The sequence below is a fragment of the Eumetopias jubatus genome, unplaced genomic scaffold (genome assembly GCF_037043125.1).
Source record: "Eumetopias jubatus isolate StellerSeaLion01/CBP00866 unplaced genomic scaffold, mEumJub1_p1.0 scaffold_13, whole genome shotgun sequence".
Classification (NCBI taxonomy): domain Eukaryota; kingdom Metazoa; phylum Chordata; class Mammalia; order Carnivora; family Otariidae; genus Eumetopias; species Eumetopias jubatus.
The window spans coordinates 93,333,593-93,352,074 of NW_028274819.1; the positions used below are offsets into that span (position 1 = coordinate 93,333,593).

The following is an 18,482-nucleotide window of genomic DNA, read 5'->3' on the forward strand; positions in this document are numbered from 1 at the left end:
ACCACATTTACAAGACTAAGACTAGGCTTAGAGACAACCAAGAGGGGAGCTGTAATCTTTGGTCTCATCAAGATATAAAGATTGCTACAGGAATGAAAGAGAAGAAGCAGGGTTTTTTTAAGTTTAAAATGCTATCTCTCTAACAAAGGGTTTCCAAGGCACTCCACTGTACTAAATTGTCATCAATCTTCTCAACAATTCCTACAATGAAACTACATACCCTACAAAGAAGATGTGAAATTGGAGGCTTAAGGAGATTGTAAGCCCATCCCAAGATCTCACAACTAGTAAGTATACATTCCACTGACAGTGCTCTTGAAAGTGTGTGGACATAATAGTGAGGGGTCAGGTGGAGCTTGGATGTTTCTCCTCATCACATCCTCGAGACAAGAGGAGATGAGTAGGCTGTGAAGCTGCTAATAGAACCCCGGAATGCTGGCTGTTAGAGTATTACCTTCATCTGTGCTCTGACATGTTCTAGAAAATTGGCTGGAGGCAGGGGAACGAACAGAGTGGTTCCTGGAAAGAGGTCCCCAGCATCTATGTGATTCTGTGATAGGAGAGAGAATCCCAAGCAAAATCCTTATTTTCCTTGGTAGGAAAATAATAGAATTTGAGCCATTTTCCAATCTTCTTCCTGGGGGTGGAACAGGGATTTTCCATTTCTTCAGCAGTTCTCTGGAGTCTCTCTTTCCCCAGCTTTTTAAAAGCTCCTCTGCTTCCCTTTTCAGAGCTTATTGGAGGTCTGTCCCTGGCACATGCCCTCCTTCACAGGAACACGGAGCGTGAGGTGGAGACAGGATTGATTGGGACACAAGATCCAGTTCAGCGTGTGTCCCAGCCCAGCCCCTTCACGGAGCCCCAATCCTCATCACCCCCTAGTAGTGGGGCTCAGCACAGGCAGGTAAAGAACAGATGGGACCCATCCGATTAGAACCCACATTGAAGATTATATCCTAAGCAGATACCCCCTTCAGAACCAGGGATGTAGTGCTTTGAAACTAGAAAATGCCAGGTCTGAAAGAGAGGAAAGAACAAGCCTAGCAATACACAGGGCTCTGTGTATTCAGAGGGAAGTTGGCAGGGTTGTGTTCGGGCAGAGAAACTCCGAGTGGTACAAAGGGACGTGCCCAGAGTGGAGAAATCATGCTAATTGTCTGCACCAGAGCTGGAGAACGCCACCCAAAATGAAGAGAGAAAGGGGAGCCCCGTCCAGAGCCTTCAGTGCCCTGAGCCTCACTCCTTTTGTCTACCTTCTTCTGATCCAGACAGGTAGGAGACCGGAAGGGTAAGAGAGGGTCTGGAGAGGGACCCCGCTACATGCAAAAGGGAGGGAGGGGGAGTTGAAGGCCAGAATGCCTTTAAGGTGGGAGGAGGGGAGAGAGCTCAGCTGCCCGTGGGAAGCATCTCAGTGAATTCAGGCATTAATGTTGAATGTATTTCTTCATTCTCTGTGCCTCCCGCCCAGCCCCTGTGCCCCTCCCCCAAAAGGCTGCATGACTTTGGAGCTCCCACAGCATTCAGTACATTAGATAGAGGGCAGTGAGCCATTTTTTATGGGATGTCTTGTTGGCGTGGGCCAGTCCGGCATTCTTTCCAAGGAATCATGTTGGGGCTTGTAGGGGTGGGGGAGATCTGGGTTTTGTGCTTCCCCAACCCCCCACCCTGGCCGCTCTGAGTGTACAACAGCAAGGGAGATGAAATAAGCTTGGGAGATAATGAGTCTTCTGGTTTTTGGAAATAACAGCAACCTATCCATAACTCACCCCATGCTGTAGACACCTACCTTGTGTACTGCCCCCTACCAACTCCTTAGAGAATTGATCTTACTTTAAATAGATAAGTTTCTGTGTGTGTGCACAGGCATGGGCATAAACACACACACACACACACACACACACACACACACACACACACACTACTCCCGAGAGCCTAGCAATTCACAATTTGCTGGGGCAAACAGATGCAGAGATCATTTTAATAAAATGCCGAAACTATGATGAGTGAGATATACAGAGGATGCCCAGGATCAGAGAGGGTCACCTACCGCAATCCAGAAAGCTGGTGCTGGCGGTGCAGGGTGGGGTGGGGGAAATATCAGGGGAGGTGTCCTGGGAATGTCTGCACTAAATTTTAAAGGATGAGAAAAATAGGTAGTTGCAGAAACGGGCATTATATTTGGGGAAATGCGCAAAGGTCAACATTTTGAAATGGCATCATGTTTTTGGGAGCAGTCCAGCCACTCACCCTTGCTGGAGAAGAAAATGTTAAGTGGGCAAGAGCCTTGCAAACCATACTAAGGAACCTGGGATATAATCTGTAAACAGTGAAGCGGGGAAGGGGGTATTGGATAGCTTTTCATCTGGGGGCTGGCAGGACTAGACTCGTGTTTCAGATAACTCGTTCTGCTGTGAGGCATTGGAGAAGAAACTGGAGGCAAACAAGATAGGAAAGGAAGCCTGTATCCATTTCCTAGGGTTGCTGTGACAAAGAACCACAGACTGGATGGTTTAAACAACAGAAATGTCTAGTCTCACGGTTCTGCAGGCTATAAGATTGAGATCAAGGTCATATTCTCTTTGGGGCTCCAAGGAAGAATCTGCCCCAGCCCTCTCTGCTAGCTTCATGTAGTTCCTGCGCTTGTGGCAGCAGAGTTTCTCTCTTCACAGGACATTCTTCTTATGCTTGGGTCTGCATCCAAATTTCCACTTTTTATCAGGACATGAGTCAGATTAGATTCGGAGCCCATCCTCCTCCAGTATGACCTCATCTGACCTTATTACCTCTGCAATAACCCCATTGCCAAATAAGGTCACGTTTGAGGTACTGGGGGGTTAGGACTTCAACATATGAATTTGGGGGTGGGGGCACAATTTAACCCATAACAAGGCTATTGCAATAATTCAAGGGAGAAATAACATGAGCTGGAGTTCGGATAAAAATAGGGGGAATGAGGCATGTGGAGGTAATATTTTGGAGGGAAAGTCAAGACCTAGTGATTGATAGGAAGTGGGAGGATGGGGGGGTAGGATTTCTGTGTGAAACCTGAAATGACAGCTGGGATAGAGTTGGATATATGATAATGAGTACTGTCCATATTGAGATTGAAATGCCTATGAGACGTCTGTGGGAAATTGGGAAATAGCCTAAAGCAGGGGTGGGGGTGGGGCGCAGGGAGGTCAGGGTTGAGGTGGGAGCGCTCAGCCTATAGGTGAAATCCAAAACAATAAGAATGGATAATATCACCTAGGAGGAGAAAATGGGCTGAACATGGAACATTGAGTAACCCCAAGATTTGTAGAGGAAGGTAGAGGGAAAAAAGACCAAAAGACCCATCAAGGAGGCCAAGAAGGAAGAGTGGGAGAGACAGAGGGGGAACTAGAAGGCTGTGGTGTCCAGAAAATCAAGGGAGTTGGGAGTTTTTTGGAGAATCAGCATCAAATGTGTCAAAGAGGTCCAGGAGACCAAGGGCCAATTATATCTCAACTATCATTATTATTATATTACAACTAAAAACATTTGTTGGATATGGCAATTCAGAGATAACGACTAACCTTAGTGAGAGAGGTCTCAGTGGAAATTACAATGAGTGGAAGGAACCGTGAAAGCTGAAGGTATGGAGCCCGTGAATCGAGAATACAAAGTGCACAGTGAAATATACAAGTCAGAGCTGTCCTTAAATTCCTTCAGGTCATAGAATGGTAAGGAAAAAAATTATAGAAAGATCTTGTCAGTCAGTGTGACCAGATAAAATCAAAAGGTGACCAAGGATCTTCTATGTGGGAAAATATAACCCAATAAATATAACAAAACATATAAATTATGCTGATAGGATATTAGTTATGACCTATGATGGGTAAGAAGTAAATGCAGGCTTAGGCCATTGTATTACTGTGGACTCAAGAACAGGAAGAGCTGAGGTTCTACAAGGAATTTCTGCCATGCTCACCATATTACTTAGGAAAATGCCAGCTTCTGTGACAAGCAAGTTCCCACATTTAAGTTGCTAGCACTAACCATGTAGTAGTACAATGCAGTTCCAGACTAGGCCTAGGATGAGGAAGAACTCTGTTCTGTGAAGTTTTCAGGGACCAAGTTGACATGTGTTTCCACGAGTCACCCTGTCACCCTGAGGTTTTTCTCCCGTTTCTTGCAGATAGAGGATTTAAAACAAACAAACAAAAAAACAAAAAAACAGGAGAGGTTTTTCCAAACTAGCCTATAAGTGGTACCTATCAATTCCACTGGTTCTATTGTCTGGAAGAGAGTCACAGGGCCATACCTAACTGCAAGGAAGGTTGGGAAATGTAGTTTTTAAGATTAGCACTTAAAGGGAGCAAGTAACAGTCTTTAATGCCTTGTCCCTAACATGGACAAATGAGGCTTTCCTAAACTGATCACAGCCCAATTCATGAAACATTCAAATAAAGTTTTTCTAAACCGACATACAGACATAAATATGACATGCCTTAAATCTAGATAATCTGATTGGCAAAATTTTACTCTCTGGAATCCTAGAACTATTCCATCCTCTAGGGACCCAATAGGAAAAAGTCCCTTACCTGGGTTTTACCCTTTTAGCCCGAAGATCACCTCCACATTGTAGGTGCTATCTTTTTCTTCTGACAAAGAGTTATGCCCAGAAATGCATTTAACATAAGGATACAGTTTGATGAACCTTAAAAAGTGAATGAACCCATGTAATCAGCCTCCAAGATCAAGAAATAGAACATTTCAGCACCTCAGAAGCACACCCATACTATTTCAGTTACTGTTGCCCTCCCCCGTGTTACAGTGGTATCCTAACTTCTAATACAGATTAATTTTGCATGTCTTTGAACTTTGTATAAATGGAATCATATGCATGCATTCTTTTGTATCTGGCTTCTTTCGCTGAACACCAAGTCTGTAAGATTCATTCATGTTGTTGTTGAAATTGTAATTTGTTTGGTCTCAGTGCTGTGTAGTATTCCATTGTATGAATATACCACAATTTATTTATCTATTCAACTTTGATAGACACTTTGGTTGTTTCTAGTTTGGGGCTTTATCAATACAGTTATTAAGATATTCTAGTACCTGTCTTTTGGTGAACAGACGTACACATTTCTTTGGGGATATACTTAGGAGTAGAACTGCTGAGTTACATATGTGTGTTTAGCTTTAATAGATATGGTCAAACAATTTTCAAAAGTGATTGTATCAATCCATATTCCCACCAGCAGCTCCAGATACCCTGCATCTTCACCAACAATTGTGTCTTCTCTTTTTTATTTTAGTCATCCTAGTGAGTAGGAAGTGGTATGAAATTACGGTTTAAGATTGCATTTCCGTTATTACTATTAATGAAGTTCTATCTTTTTCATATCATTATTAGCCATTACGATATCCTTCTTTGTGAAGTACCTCTTCTAAGTCTTTTGTGCTTTTTCTACTAAGTTTTCTGGATTTTTAAAAAAGTATTGATTTGTAGGAGTTTAAGAAATATATTTTGGATACAGAATATCCTTTATAGGATACATGCCTTGCAAATATCTCTCGCCCTGTAGTTTGCCTTTTCATTCTCTTAATGGCGTCTTTTGATGAACAGAAGCTCTTAATTTCATTGTGTCCAGTGTATCACTTCCTTCTTTTATGGGTACCACTCTTGTGTCCTGTCTAAGAAATCTGTGTCTGCCCTCAAGTCATGGAGCTATTCTCCTATGTTTTCTTTTTTTAAAAAAATATTGTTTTACCTTTCTCTTTAGATCCACAATCCACCTAGAATTGATATTTGTGTAAGGTGTGAGGTAAGGATCAAGATTCATTTTTTTCCTATATGGCCTGGCACTATTTATTGGATAAAGAATCCTTTCCCCAGAACACTGCAGCATACCTTTGTCATAAGTCACGTGATCATATATAAGTTTATTTTTGGACTCTCTGTTCTATTCCACTGCTCTGTTTGTCTATTCTTGTGCACTATCACAAAGTTATCCTCCTAGGATTTTGATTGGTATTGTATTAAATTTACAAGTCAGTTTTGGAGAAACGACAGCTTAACAATAGTGCCTGTTCTGATCTAAAACAGGGAAAATCTCTACATGCCATCTTAGTATCTATTAGCTAGATACGCATTACTGAACATCTACACTCTTTAAAGTACAGATAAAAAGGTACAGAGACCCTTCTCTTCCTGGATCTCAAGGGCCTTCTTCACAATTTCTGTTTCCTGGCTTTCTCCTATGTTTCTGAGTGATTGACTCTTAAAATGATTCCACACTCGTGTTGGCCCTTGGAGTCCTCAACAGGATACCAACAAAAGAACACAACACAGTAACTTCAACAAGTATGTAATCAGTGACCTATAGGATAGGGCAGAGGAGGGGGTTGTTCTCAGAGCATTGTCCCCCAGGAAGAACACTAAGAACCAAAAGCAGAAAGCAGAATGTTTTCCTTTTAGAAAACCATGTTGTGGGCCACCCTTGGATTCTTGTATGCAGTTCTGGTCACTGCACCTCAAAAAAGAAATAATAGAATTGGAGAAAGGCCAGAGAAGGGTATCTGTGATGGCCAAAGGGGCTTCCTTGTGGTGACAGACCCAAACAAGACAAAAAAACCATAAAGAAGGATATAATTGCAGCCCACAGTGTTAGCAAGTATGGATTAGGTGTATAAAGACCAAATCCTAGAATACGTGTCTGGCATTGTCTCATTGACACTTTTAAAAGGAAAATTTCAGGCAAATACTGGTAAAAGGAAAACTGTGCCAAGCATAAAGGAGCATAGAAAAATGAACAGATGACGGTTCCCTTAAAAGGAGAGGCTCTTGGGCACCTGGGTGGCTCGGTCGTTAAGTGTCTGCCTTCGGCTCAGGTCATGATCCCAGGGTCCTGGGATCAAGTCCCACATCGGGCTCCCTGCTCAGCGGGAAGCCTGCTTCTCCCTTTCCCACTCCCCCTGCTTGTGGTCCTGCTCTCGCTATGTCTCTCTCTGTCAAGTAAATAGATCTTTAAAAAAAAAAAAAAAAAGGAGAGGCTCTTAAGGGAACCCAGGGTTACTAGCATATACATTCTCATATTTTAAAGCTTAACATTTCTTGGTTGTCACCGCTGGTCAAAATCCTCCTTGAGAGGGGCCACCTACCAGTATGGCACAGTTTAACAGGTAAATCTTGCTGTGATGTCAATTTCCTTTTGTTCAGCCTCCAGTGGGAACAGAGACTTTCTACATAATGATGCCTCAGAGGCTCAAGGACCATGATTAAGTTAACCGCTTCTCAAGGTTGAATAGCCCTAGTCCCTTTTATTTCCACTGTGGATTGTAGTTGTTATAGCCATTTCCTCATTTCTGTGTCCTGCTTTGGCCCCTGTCCGGTTCTCTGTGTCCCTTGAAAGTTGTGGAACCCTGAACTTAATACCAACTCCAAATTTGGCTAGAGTTTTTGGAAACAGAGTTTGCTCAGCAAAATACTCTCTTTGTCAGCTTCTCAGAAAGACTGTTCCATTCATTTCTGAACATGAGTACATATGTCCCTGCGACTCGTGGGCATGCCTGTGTTCCCGTGCATGGGGAAGGTGCCCACCCAGAGGAGGGTGAAGCCTAAGGCAATCCATATGCTGTAGCTTTTCCAATGTTTTTATGCAGAAGAATCAACTTTAAACTGGCAGAAAGAACTGACCTGAGCTGGGAAGACATCACAAAAGGACCACTAGGACCTTGTAAGGAGAGACAGAAAATGGGGGAAGCTCAAGGGAGGGCCAGAGAAGATCAAAGGAAGAGGAATCTCTTCCACTTCTCCTTGGAGCTGGGACTGTCACTCCCCAGCCTCCTGGAAGGAGGAAATGAGAACCCTCAGAGTTTGATGCAGGACGGTTCTGCATCTACAACCCTCATGTGCTCATACCCCAAAGCTTCTGACTGGATCCTGAATGGAGGTTCCCCAACCATTTGCTCATCACCACCATAGCCTTTAATGAAACTCAGTGATTTTCTCAGGGCCACCTCAAGTCACACATTCCAAAGTCTATTTGCCTATCCAGGAAACTGAAAGCTTGCTTTTCTAAATCAAGCCACGCCTGGGACCTAGCTGTTGCAAGGCAGGAAATCCCATCTAAATAATCACAGAAACTCAGAGCTGGAAGAAGACTTAAGTATTATGTGATCAAATGGATTTCAGTCTGATACACAGAGCCAGAGGGATTCCTAGTAGCACCCCAAGTTATTGGGGAGGACAGGAGTCTGGTCCCCACCACCTCTTCTACCAAATCTGTGAGCCAGAACTAGATTTTGTTTCCATTTTTATACGTGGTTTTATGGGAACAACAATATCTTTAATAAAAAATATTTGAAAATATTTGATTTTGTCCATTATACCTCCCCCAAATCAAGACTTCTCTTGATAACAAGCATAGGGGTCTCTGGGTGACTCAGTCGGTTAAGCAACTGACTCTTGGTTTCAGCTCAGGTCGTGAGATCAAGCCCCGCATTGGGTTCCATGCTCGGGGGGAGTCTGCTTGAGATTCTCTACCTCTGCCCCTCCCCTGCTTTCTCGCGTGCTCTCTCTCTCAAATAAATAAATAAATCTGTAAAAAATAACAAGAATATCATATTCATACATATGGCCGTTTTAATCATTCAAATAGTCTCTTCCACTCTTAAAGTTTTATGATTCTAACATACCTGGCAGGTCATGGATCACAGAATGTCAGAGCTAAAAAGGCCCCTTGTGATCATCTGGCCCCACAACCTCATTATACAGAGGAGGAAACTGAGGCACAGAGAGGTGAAAGGATAGCAATGGGCCTTTCCTCCATCCCTTCCAAAGGTGATGAGCTCACTCTTTAACAAAGAACTTGTTCCAAAAATGGACTGAATAGGTTTATTACATTTGCTTTGATCTCCACAACTCACCTTTTAGTTTAATTCCCTCCTGGTTTGGTCTGGGTCCTCTGAGAACAAGTAGAAGAATAAGGAAGGGAAAGGTACAACTTAACTTCCCCAAATTTAAACAACAGTAGCAGAATGGGAGAGTGGAAGAAAGAGAGAGGGGACTTCAGAGGCAGTGACCATCAGAAAGAACAGCTGGGGGTGCAGAGGGACTGAGAACCTGACCTGTTAAGTGTCTGTTCAGCTAAACTCAGCCCTGCTCCCAACGGACATCCTCTCCAGAAGACCGTCTTTGGGTGGTCATGTTGCTCTACAAGGCCATGTAACACCAATGAATGACATCTGTTCAGGCCCCGAAGCCCCCTAAGAGACCTCTGAAATATGGGATGCATCTCGAGATGGGGCAACCATTAGACAAGATGGTAAAATCCCAGAATGGCAGGGCTGGGACAAATGGATGTAACATCAAGTTTGCCACTTATTTTACCTACCTGAGTCCCAAACAGGTAAGTGACTTCTCCTAGGTCCTAAGTCAACAATAAGGGCCCAGTTCCCTGATACTCACTCTTGTGTTCTCTCCACTACACAACAACTGATGTATGTATTGTGCTTTTCCATTGTGAACCTGATAAGGCAGTTGTTCTTGTTGTTGCTCATATCCTGATTTTCTAAATGAGAAGAATGAGGCCTAGAATGATGGCTTGCCCAGGTCCACATAGCCTGCAGGTGGTGGAGCCCAATCTTACAAGGCCTTCTGATTCCAAACTCTTTGTTCTGCCCATCCCAAATCCCTCTTCTATAGGGGTTGCATGTTGGACTGGGTGTATTTCTAAAACCAACTACTCAGCTGCAGAACTTTTTGGCCCCAGGTAGGCCTAGTAAAGCGTTCCATGCTGCCGGGGCAAGGAGAGAGGAGACTCTTGGTATGAATGAAGAATGGTCTAGTTGTCTTCTGGCCCCTAAACTTCCCCTGCATTGGCACTGCCTTGTGACATACTCCCTTCTTTATGAATCTCTGTTCCCATGCTTCTCCCTTCCCTACTTTCCCAATCCCCAAACAAGAAGCAAATCTGACGAATTCACCCTGAGGTCCATATTTGTCTGTTTTGCTCATTGATATAGCCCAAGGGCATAGAACAGTACCTGGCACATGGGAAGTATTCAATCAATGTTTCTGTGAATGGAGCACAGAGTGTGTGGGTTAGCTGGAGGTCTTCCTCAAGAGGAAGGCAGCGGAGAAAGCCACCAGAGGCCGAGGGCCAGCAAGAAGAAAGACTGAGGGCAATGAGATGGGTGTGAGGGGTGATGGCAGATCAGAGGGGCCCAGAGCTGTCGTGGGAGAGGAGATGGCATCAAAGTGTAAGAAGGAAGGACTGACAAGGAGCGAAGAGCCCAGAGGGTGAGGCACGAAGACATCTGAGGACATAAAGGAGGGAGAGGGGCAGGGAGCCAAGGGCCTGACGTTGCCCTCTCCCCGTGGGTCTCTGTCCACAGAGCCCCTGGAGGGGGTGAACATCACCAGCCCGGTGCGCCTGATCCATGGCACGGTGGGGAAGTCCGCCCTGCTTTCTGTGCAGTACAGCAGCACCAGCAGTGACAAGCCTGTGGTGAAGTGGCAGCTGAAGCGGGACAAGCCAGTGACCGTGGTACAGTCCATCGGCACAGAGGTCATTGGCACCCTACGGCCTGACTACCGAGACCGCATCCGCCTCTTCGAAAATGGCTCCCTGCTTCTCAGTGACCTGCAGCTGGCCGACGAGGGCACCTATGAGGTTGAGATCTCCATCACGGATGACACGTTCACTGGGGAGAAGACCATCAACCTCACTGTGGATGGTAAGGTGCTCTGACAGGGAAGGAGGCGGGGCTGGTACCTGGGATTAGGGGAGGGTCTGCCTAGTGTAATAGCCAGATCCCGGGAATACCAACATGGAAGCCGCTTGGGAGCTGAGAGTGAGACAATCGGGCATTAGAAGTTGGCAGGCAGGACCCAGCAAATGCGTATAGAGTGCTTACTAAGTGCCAAAAACTATTCTAAGTGTTTTGCATGTCTTGACTCATTTAATGCCGATAATAATGTAGGCATAGCTAATATAATGATCCCCATTTTGTAGATGCAGAAACTGAGGCACAAAGAGGTTGACTAACTTTCCCAAGGTCATGCAGCTAGTACGTGATAGAGCCAATACTGGAACCCAGACATTTGGAACCTGGGTGTAGCCCAACTGAAATATGTTCCAGGCTGGCCCAGTTTAAGACATCTTGAAACAGCATTTGAAGAAGAAGGAAGGAAAGGTCCGTGAGGGCAGGGGCCATGGCTGTCTTACTCAGCATTGTACCCTCTGTACTTAGTAGGTGCTCAACAAATAATTGGTAAAGAAATGAATGAATGAATGAATGAATGAGTGGATGATGGGGAAAGATTGGACTGATGATCCCAGAAGGGCCTCTCAGACCACAAATCGAGTTGCGACATGTTGGAAGGCAGGGAGTTACGAAGGGGAGGGGAGACGCTGTTTGGCCCCTGGCTCACAGGCTCCCCCACCCCTGGGACTCAGTGCCCATCTCCAGGCCACAGGTGTTAGTGGCTTCCACCACTGTGCTGGAGCTCAGCGAGGCTTTCACCCTGAACTGCTCGCACGAGAATGGCACCAAGCCCAGCTACACCTGGCTGAAGGATGGCAAACCCCTCCTCAATGACTCGAGAATGCTCCTGTCCCCTGATCACAAGGTGCTCACCATCACCCGTGTGCTCATGGAGGACGATGACCTGTACAGCTGTGTGGTGGAGAACCCCATCAGCCAGGGCCGCAGCCCGCCCATCAAGATCACCGTATACAGTGAGTCTCCCTGTCTGCTCGCCCTCAGGACTCCAAATCCCGAGAGGTGGGCACTGTGAGGGACTAAGGACATCCCAGACAGAGTGCAGGGATGAGAGGCAGGGATGGGCCAGCTCTCCATGGAAGCCAGCAACAGGTGGGAAGTGGGCTCAGCAAGCTCCGCCATGGACCAGCCATGCTGCACAGGGCTCCTTTTCTCTTCCTTCTGCTGCAGGAGCTCTCCTCACCAGACTTGTTGCCCCTCTGAAGTCTCTCCCACCTCTCTGCCTCTCTCCCCAGGAAGAAGCTCCCTCTACATCATCTTGTCCACAGGAGGCATCTTCCTCCTTGTGACCTTGGTGACAGTCTGTGCCTGCTGGAAACCCTCCAAAAAGTCTGGGTAACTCTTCAAGTTCCACACCCTGAGCACCCTAATCCTTCAATCCATTCCCACCCCAAGCTCCAGTCTTAAGTCTCTTAAAGGCCTATCCCCCCCGCCCCCAGGGCCCTGCACCTCTTCCCGGGAGATCCATTTTAGCCTTGCATGTGTTGTGTATGGAACCATATTCTGTGCTCACAACCTCCAACAGCCCCAGCATTGAAACAATGGTTTTGCTTAGGGCACCTTTTGTGGGCCGCCACGGTGGTTGTGGTTAATGAACTGCCTTTTAAGTATGATTATCCGCAGTTTACAGATAATAACACAGACTCAGATGGGTTCAGTGACTTGCCCGTGATGTCAGCCACAGACTCGGGACACAAACCTAGATGCGACTCATTCCAAAGCTCACGGACTATTGCCACTCCCACTGCGCCCAGCCCATCCTCCTGTTACAAGGCCTCTTTTACTGCCACGAGATTGCACTTGTGACCCTGCCCCCAGGCCGTCTCCTGCTCACACAGCAACAACTCTGTTCAGAGGATGCTGGGTTGGTTTGCAGGAAGAAGAGGAAGCTGGAGAAGCAAAGCTCCCTGGAATATATGGACCAGAATGATGACCATCTGAAACCAGAAGGTGAGCTCCCAGCCACCCACTCACTCATCCCATCGTCACTCAGATCAGTGGGCTGCTGGGAAAAGGCAGAACTGGGCCACAAGGAAGCCAGCTCTGCAGGGCCCCTTCCTCCACCAAGTGCACGAAGACTGCAGAGCAGGGAGAGGTGCGGCCAAGGTAGGACCCCAGGTATTCTGGATCCTTTGGTGGAGGTTGTGGCGGGGCCATACTGGCCACTCGGGGAGCAAAGAGTGTAGGTGCTGGCTGGCGGAAAGGGCTCTGTACTGGGCCAGCCACCCCCATTCTTCGCCCTGTGCAGCAGATACCCTCCCACGAGGCAGTGAGCAGGAGCGGAAGAACCCCATGGCACTGTATATCCTGAAAGACAAGGTGAGCATACTTGTGCTGGTGTCCCCACAAACACACAGTGAGCCCTACCACGTTCTGCTGCTCCATAGCCATACCATCTCTTTATAGGACTCAGACAAACCCTGAGAAATATTTGTGTCATCCGCACTTTAGGGCTTAGAAAAATAAGGTTGACAGAGGTGAAATGACTTGCCCAGTATCAAACAAGTAAATACACATTAAGTGGCAGATCTAGGCTTCAAACCTAGGTCTCTGGATACCAACTCTGGTGATTTCCCCACTGTTCTACAACTAAGTCTGTCCCAGGCTGTCCAAGACAAGTGGGAAGAAGAGAATAAGGGGACAGAGCACTCATGTTAATGCATTTCAGCATTTACTGAGCACCTGTTACCTGCCAGACACCCTGCTAAGGGTCTGTAGGGCCAGAAAAACCAGACCTCTGTCTGCCGCCTTCCACCAGGTGGGAGTGTGGAGGGAAGCCTGCTCCTCCAGCTCCGTGTGCCCCGCGCCCCTGACTGGGCGCTCACCCCCGGCGGCGCGTGTCCTTGCAGGACTCCCCAGAGCCCGAGGAGACCCCCGCCACGGAGCCTCGGAGCGCGACTGAGCCCGGCCCGCCGGGCTACTCCGTGTCGCCGGGCGTACCCGGCCGCTCGCCGGGGCTGCCCATCCGCTCCGCCCGCCGCTACCCGCGCTCCCCGGCGCGCTCCCCCGCCACCGGCCGGACGCACACGTCGCCGCCCCGGGCCCCGAGCTCGCCCGGCCGCTCGCGCAGCGCCTCGCGCACACTGCGGACTGCGGGCGTGCACCTGATCCGCGAGCAGGACGAGACCAGCCCGGTGGAGATCAGCGCCTGAGCCGCCTCGGCACCCCCCGGGGGGGGGCGGGGCACCCAGCAAAGCGGCCGGTGCCGGGGGAAAGCGGGGGAGCGCGGCCGCCGCCGCCGCCAGGGCCCGGGGGAGGTTCCCGCGGGGGCGCGTGGGTCTCGCGTGGGGGCCAGCGTGAGCATGCGCGGGTGGGGGACGCAGTGGGGCAGCCAGGAGTGGCTCAGGTGGTGAAACCGGGTCGCATTTGCGCCTGGTTCACCGGCTGTGTTCTCAGTGGGTATGGGTTGTGCCCTCTTAGGACCATATAGATTATTAAATTTCTGGCCCGATCCCCCAAGGGTCTTATGGAAACTAACATCAGTAACCTAACCCCCGTGACTATCCTGTGCCCTTCCTAGGGAGCTCTGTGCTTTCCTTCCCTCCGAATGAACGCCTGGTTCCCGGGACACTTTCTTGACAAGCTCAGATTAGAGAGGCCACTTACCCAAGAGGAACAACTGTCCTAAACTAAGGGGAAGTCAGATGCCGGTTACTGGGTGTACAGAGGACTGTTCTGGGAATCCGGGGAATCATTGTGAAGGCAGTGCCTTACAGCACCTTTCTCTGGGCACCTGGTACCTGGGTATGTACCAGTTGGTGAGGCAGGAGTCAAGTTCTTTCCTTTGACCCCTGACCTGCGCCCTAGCAAGGGCAAAGGATTCAAGCCTCCCGTGCTTGGCCTCCTCCCAAAGCCTCCCTCAGTGGCAACCATTCTTTCCGTCTCTATTCCTATAAAGAAGGGGATTCTCATTCCCGTGACCCAGAAAGCTAGATCAAGTGAAGAACTTTTTTTGAAACCCTCACACTTATGCCTTCTCCCTGGCTTCCTTACAAAACAAGACTTTTAAACAATCTTTCTCCCTGGGAAAGATCCTTGGGCTTCCTTCAGCTGTAAGAGAATACGGTTCCAGTCTGCAGAGTAATGGTAGGGAAGGGGAGGAGGGGGAGGCTTATTGCTCCCCAGGACCGCAGGCAGACAAGATCCAACCCTTGGCCTCCAGCCTCCCACCTGCCCTGCTCCCAGATGCTTGGATTCCAGGAGATAGGACAAGGGCAGACTTCTTAATCACACAACCATAGAATACAGCGAGGTTGAGTCACTGCGTTGCCAGACCATGCCATGGCACCGCTTCTTGAACAGTTTGCAGGAGAGACAATAATCTACTGTGTGAGGAGGGGGGGCAATTAAAAAGCTGTAAGAGAAGTAAGGGCCTCTGTGTTCTAACCTCTCTTCCCTGATGCCTGTAGGGGTCCTTGCATCCCTGGCCCCTCCCCAACCTCCTAAGCTCCAGCCCTGACTCTCCACCATCCCACAGAGACACTCCTGTGTCTCCCACCACTCCACACTGAGGCAGGTTCTGTTCCAGCCCCAAGGGCAACAAACATTTCTAATTGGCCCCCTTCACCCTTATCTCCATAGCATGCCCCTCCCAACTCCCTGTCCCTATGCACTTCTCCAGGCTCCTTGAGCAGTTGTGCCTTTGCAGCTTTCCCTCCTTAGCCAGAACTGCTCCCCTAACTTCCCCAGGTGCCTCATCCCGAATAAGACCATGCCTACGGGGGAAAGTTGCTCCAGCAGGTGGGAGATGCAGGACTTCGAGAAGGAGCACAGGCTGCTCAGGCTTGGGAGGCAGGGTTGAAGTGAGGGGAAGAGGAGAGCATGCTGTACCCTATGCCCTGGTGCTGAATCCCTGAGGGGCCGGCTTCCCAGGCTCAAGCCAAATCTGCCCTAAATCTTGGGGGGTAAGTAAGGAAGTGGTTTTGTTTTCGCTTTGTTTTGTTTGATCTTCATCTTTGTATTACCAGCATCTAGCAGAGTGCCTAGCGCATACTGGATGCTCAATAAACTTTTGATGAAACGAAATGACAACTTTATTGCGCTTAAGCGAGGAGAACGAAACAAGCAGCTTAAAAATGCCAATCATTTCCCTTTTCCTTTTTCTTCACATCTCCCTTCATCATCCTTCACCCTCTTTGCAAATCTCAAGTTTTCCACGTCAAAATCATCACTCACTCACTCACCTATCATTTATTCATTCATTCATTCCAGTGCTCTTTCATTTATTCAACAAATGTGCTTATCTACCTTGGACTAGATCCTGTGTGAGACACTGGGGAAACAGTATAACTATACCATGACCCCTACCCAGAAGACAGTCGCATGGAGGAAGACAGATGAGTAAGCAGGTTATTATAATACAGTGAGGAAAATGCCATGACTGAAGTAGCTAGAGCATGTTCTGAGAGCATGTAAGAGCATCATCTAACCAGGGATTGTCAGCAAAAGTATCTTGGGGAACAGACTTGAACTTAGTCTTAGAGAGATTAGTTAATCAGGTGAAAAAACAGGATGAAAGGAACATATTCCAGGGGAAAGGAACAGCATGTATAAAAGCTTTCAAGTATAAGGTGAGTCCAGACTACACAGCACTCATAAAATGTGGATTATCCAGGAGCAAATGTTTATTTTAGCACTGTAATGGAAGACTAGACCTGGGCCAGTGGCAGGGTAGGGGAGCTGAGCCTGAGGCTCCTGGATTAAGTTGGTATCCTAGAAGGGAGTCCCAAGCTCCCAAAATAAAAATGCAAATCTTCTCTGGAGAAAAGCATCTCCTAAAATTTTCAAAGATTAAGATCAACCAAAGATGACCATGAAAGGCCATTAAACACAGATGGAAACAAATCACCATGAGTGAGATTCAGCAGATAGAAGAAGCAGTAGATTTAGACCCCTAAGGCCCACAGATATTGAAATTATCAGATATAGAATATAAAATAACTATGAAATGTTTGAAGAGATGAAAGACAAAATTATAGAAATGAACAAGCAACAAGAGACTGTTGAAAGTGACCAAAGTTGAATAGCAACAAAAAAGAACTGTTGTAAATAAAAATAGAACTGATTGAAGTAAAAATGTAAATGAGAAAATTAAACAGCACATTAAGTAGAGTTGTAGAGAGTTAGTTCAATTGGAAGATGTATCTGAAGAAATGTTTCAGAGTAAGGCACAGACCACGAAGAAGATGACAAATATGAAAAAGAGAGTAAGGGATACTCAGATATATAACATATATTTTGTCAAGAGCTCAAAGGGGAGAATAGACAGATGGAGGAGAGACAATATTTTAAGAGTAATGACTGAAGTTTTTGTAGAACTCATGATAAATGTAAATATACAGATATAGGAAGGTTATTAACATAGAAGATAAATTTAAAAATTTCCACATTTACACAAAATGTAGTAAAATCAGAGTATGCCAAAGACAAAGAGAAGATATTAAAGGCATCCAGAGAGAGAAAGATGGATCTTGCATGTTTAGACAACAATAACAGAAATCATTAGAAAGTAGAGTAGTATCTTCAAAATAATGGGCACAAATAACTATTAACCCAGAATATTGTACCTAGCCAAGCAATCTTCCAAATATGAGGATAAAATAAAGGTATTATCTGATTAACAAAAACTACAGTTTACCGGGACACCTGGGTGGCTCAGTTGGTTAAGCATCTGCCTTCCACTCAGGTCATGATCCCAGGTCCCGGGATTGAGTCCTGCATCAGGACTCTGCCTGTCACTCTGCCTGTCACTCCCCCTGCTTGTTCTCTCTCTCTCTCTCTCTCTCTGACAAATAAATAAATAAAAATCCTAAAAAAAACAAACAAACAACTACAGTTTACCATCAACACTATAAGAACTCCTAAAAGACATAGTTTGGGAAGAGGAAAAAGCAAGATTTGAGATACAAGAAAGAATTGTGGGTAAATAGGTAGACAAATCTAAATAGTGCCTTATAAAATAATAGTATCTAATTTGTACTTCCAAAACCTGACAGATAAAATACAGGAAAATGACAGCATATAAATTGGGAGGGGGATTATTCTAATGAAACTATTACAGGGTCTTTGACCCTTGAATTCTTTGGGGAGGGAAGGATGGTTAAGATATTAAGTTCAGATTTTATTAAATATTCAAGGGAACCTTATCAGGGTAACCACTTAAAGAATAAAATGAAAGAATTGGTATAAGTTCCAAACCAATAGGAAGGGGAACAAGAATAAAGAAACAAACACAAGCTCAATTTTTTAAGACAAGAAAAAAAGAAAAAATTAACACAGAAAAAGTGAGACAATAGGAAGCCATATATAAGATGGTAGAAACAAGGCTAAATTATAAATAAATTGTAAATGACCTAAATTCATCAGCTAAAATACAATCTGTTAGATTATATTTTTAATAATCCAGCCATATGCTGTTTAAATGAAATACACCCAAAACAAAGATATGCAAAAGTTGAAAATAAAGTAACGGAAAAAGATATGCCAGGCAAATAGCAAGCAAGAGGAAGCTGGGATAACTATTAACTATAACCACAAGACAAATGGACTTTGGGACAAAAAGCCTAATTAGTGGGTTGACCTTATGTCCTGTTTGCCTGAGACAGCCCTGGTTTACTCCTGTTATCCTAGCAACAACTAGTATGCCCTTTGACTCCCAAAAGTAACCCAATTAAATAGATAGCCTCCTTTAATATTAGGACTAAGTGAGGTGCCTTGAATTTGAGTGCAAA

The 18,482-nt window shown here is 46.3% G+C and overlaps 2 protein-coding genes across 5 annotated transcripts; one reads left to right on the forward strand and one right to left on the reverse strand.

The window, feature by feature from the left end:
• The first annotated feature begins 758 nt into the window (after window positions 1–758).
• Window positions 759–13,904, forward strand: HEPACAM (hepatic and glial cell adhesion molecule). Of its 4 annotated transcripts, none has more exons than XM_088017838.1 (7): window positions 759–1,272; window positions 10,363–10,704; window positions 11,427–11,708; window positions 11,988–12,087; window positions 12,629–12,858; window positions 13,001–13,071; window positions 13,602–13,904. In XM_088017838.1, the coding sequence occupies exons 1-7, from the start codon at window positions 1,188–1,190 to the stop codon at window positions 13,902–13,904; spliced, it is 1,413 nt and encodes a 470-aa protein (XP_087873964.1). In that variant the 5' UTR covers window positions 759–1,187. The 4 variants fall into 4 exon arrangements, with proteins under 4 accessions (XP_087873964.1, XP_087873965.1, XP_027981655.2 ...); XM_088017839.1 differs by having other exon boundaries at window positions 1,188–1,272; window positions 11,988–12,081; XM_028125854.2 differs by having other exon boundaries at window positions 1,188–1,272; window positions 11,988–12,081; window positions 12,629–12,702.
• Window positions 13,905–14,979: 1,075 nt separating this feature from the next.
• Window positions 14,980–15,173, reverse strand: HEPN1 (hepatocellular carcinoma, down-regulated 1). Its single transcript, XM_028125929.2, is given in 2 exon segments — window positions 14,980–15,119; window positions 15,122–15,173. Coding segments are annotated over 2 exon segments (192 nt in total).
• Window positions 15,174–18,482: the final 3,309 nt, after the last annotated feature.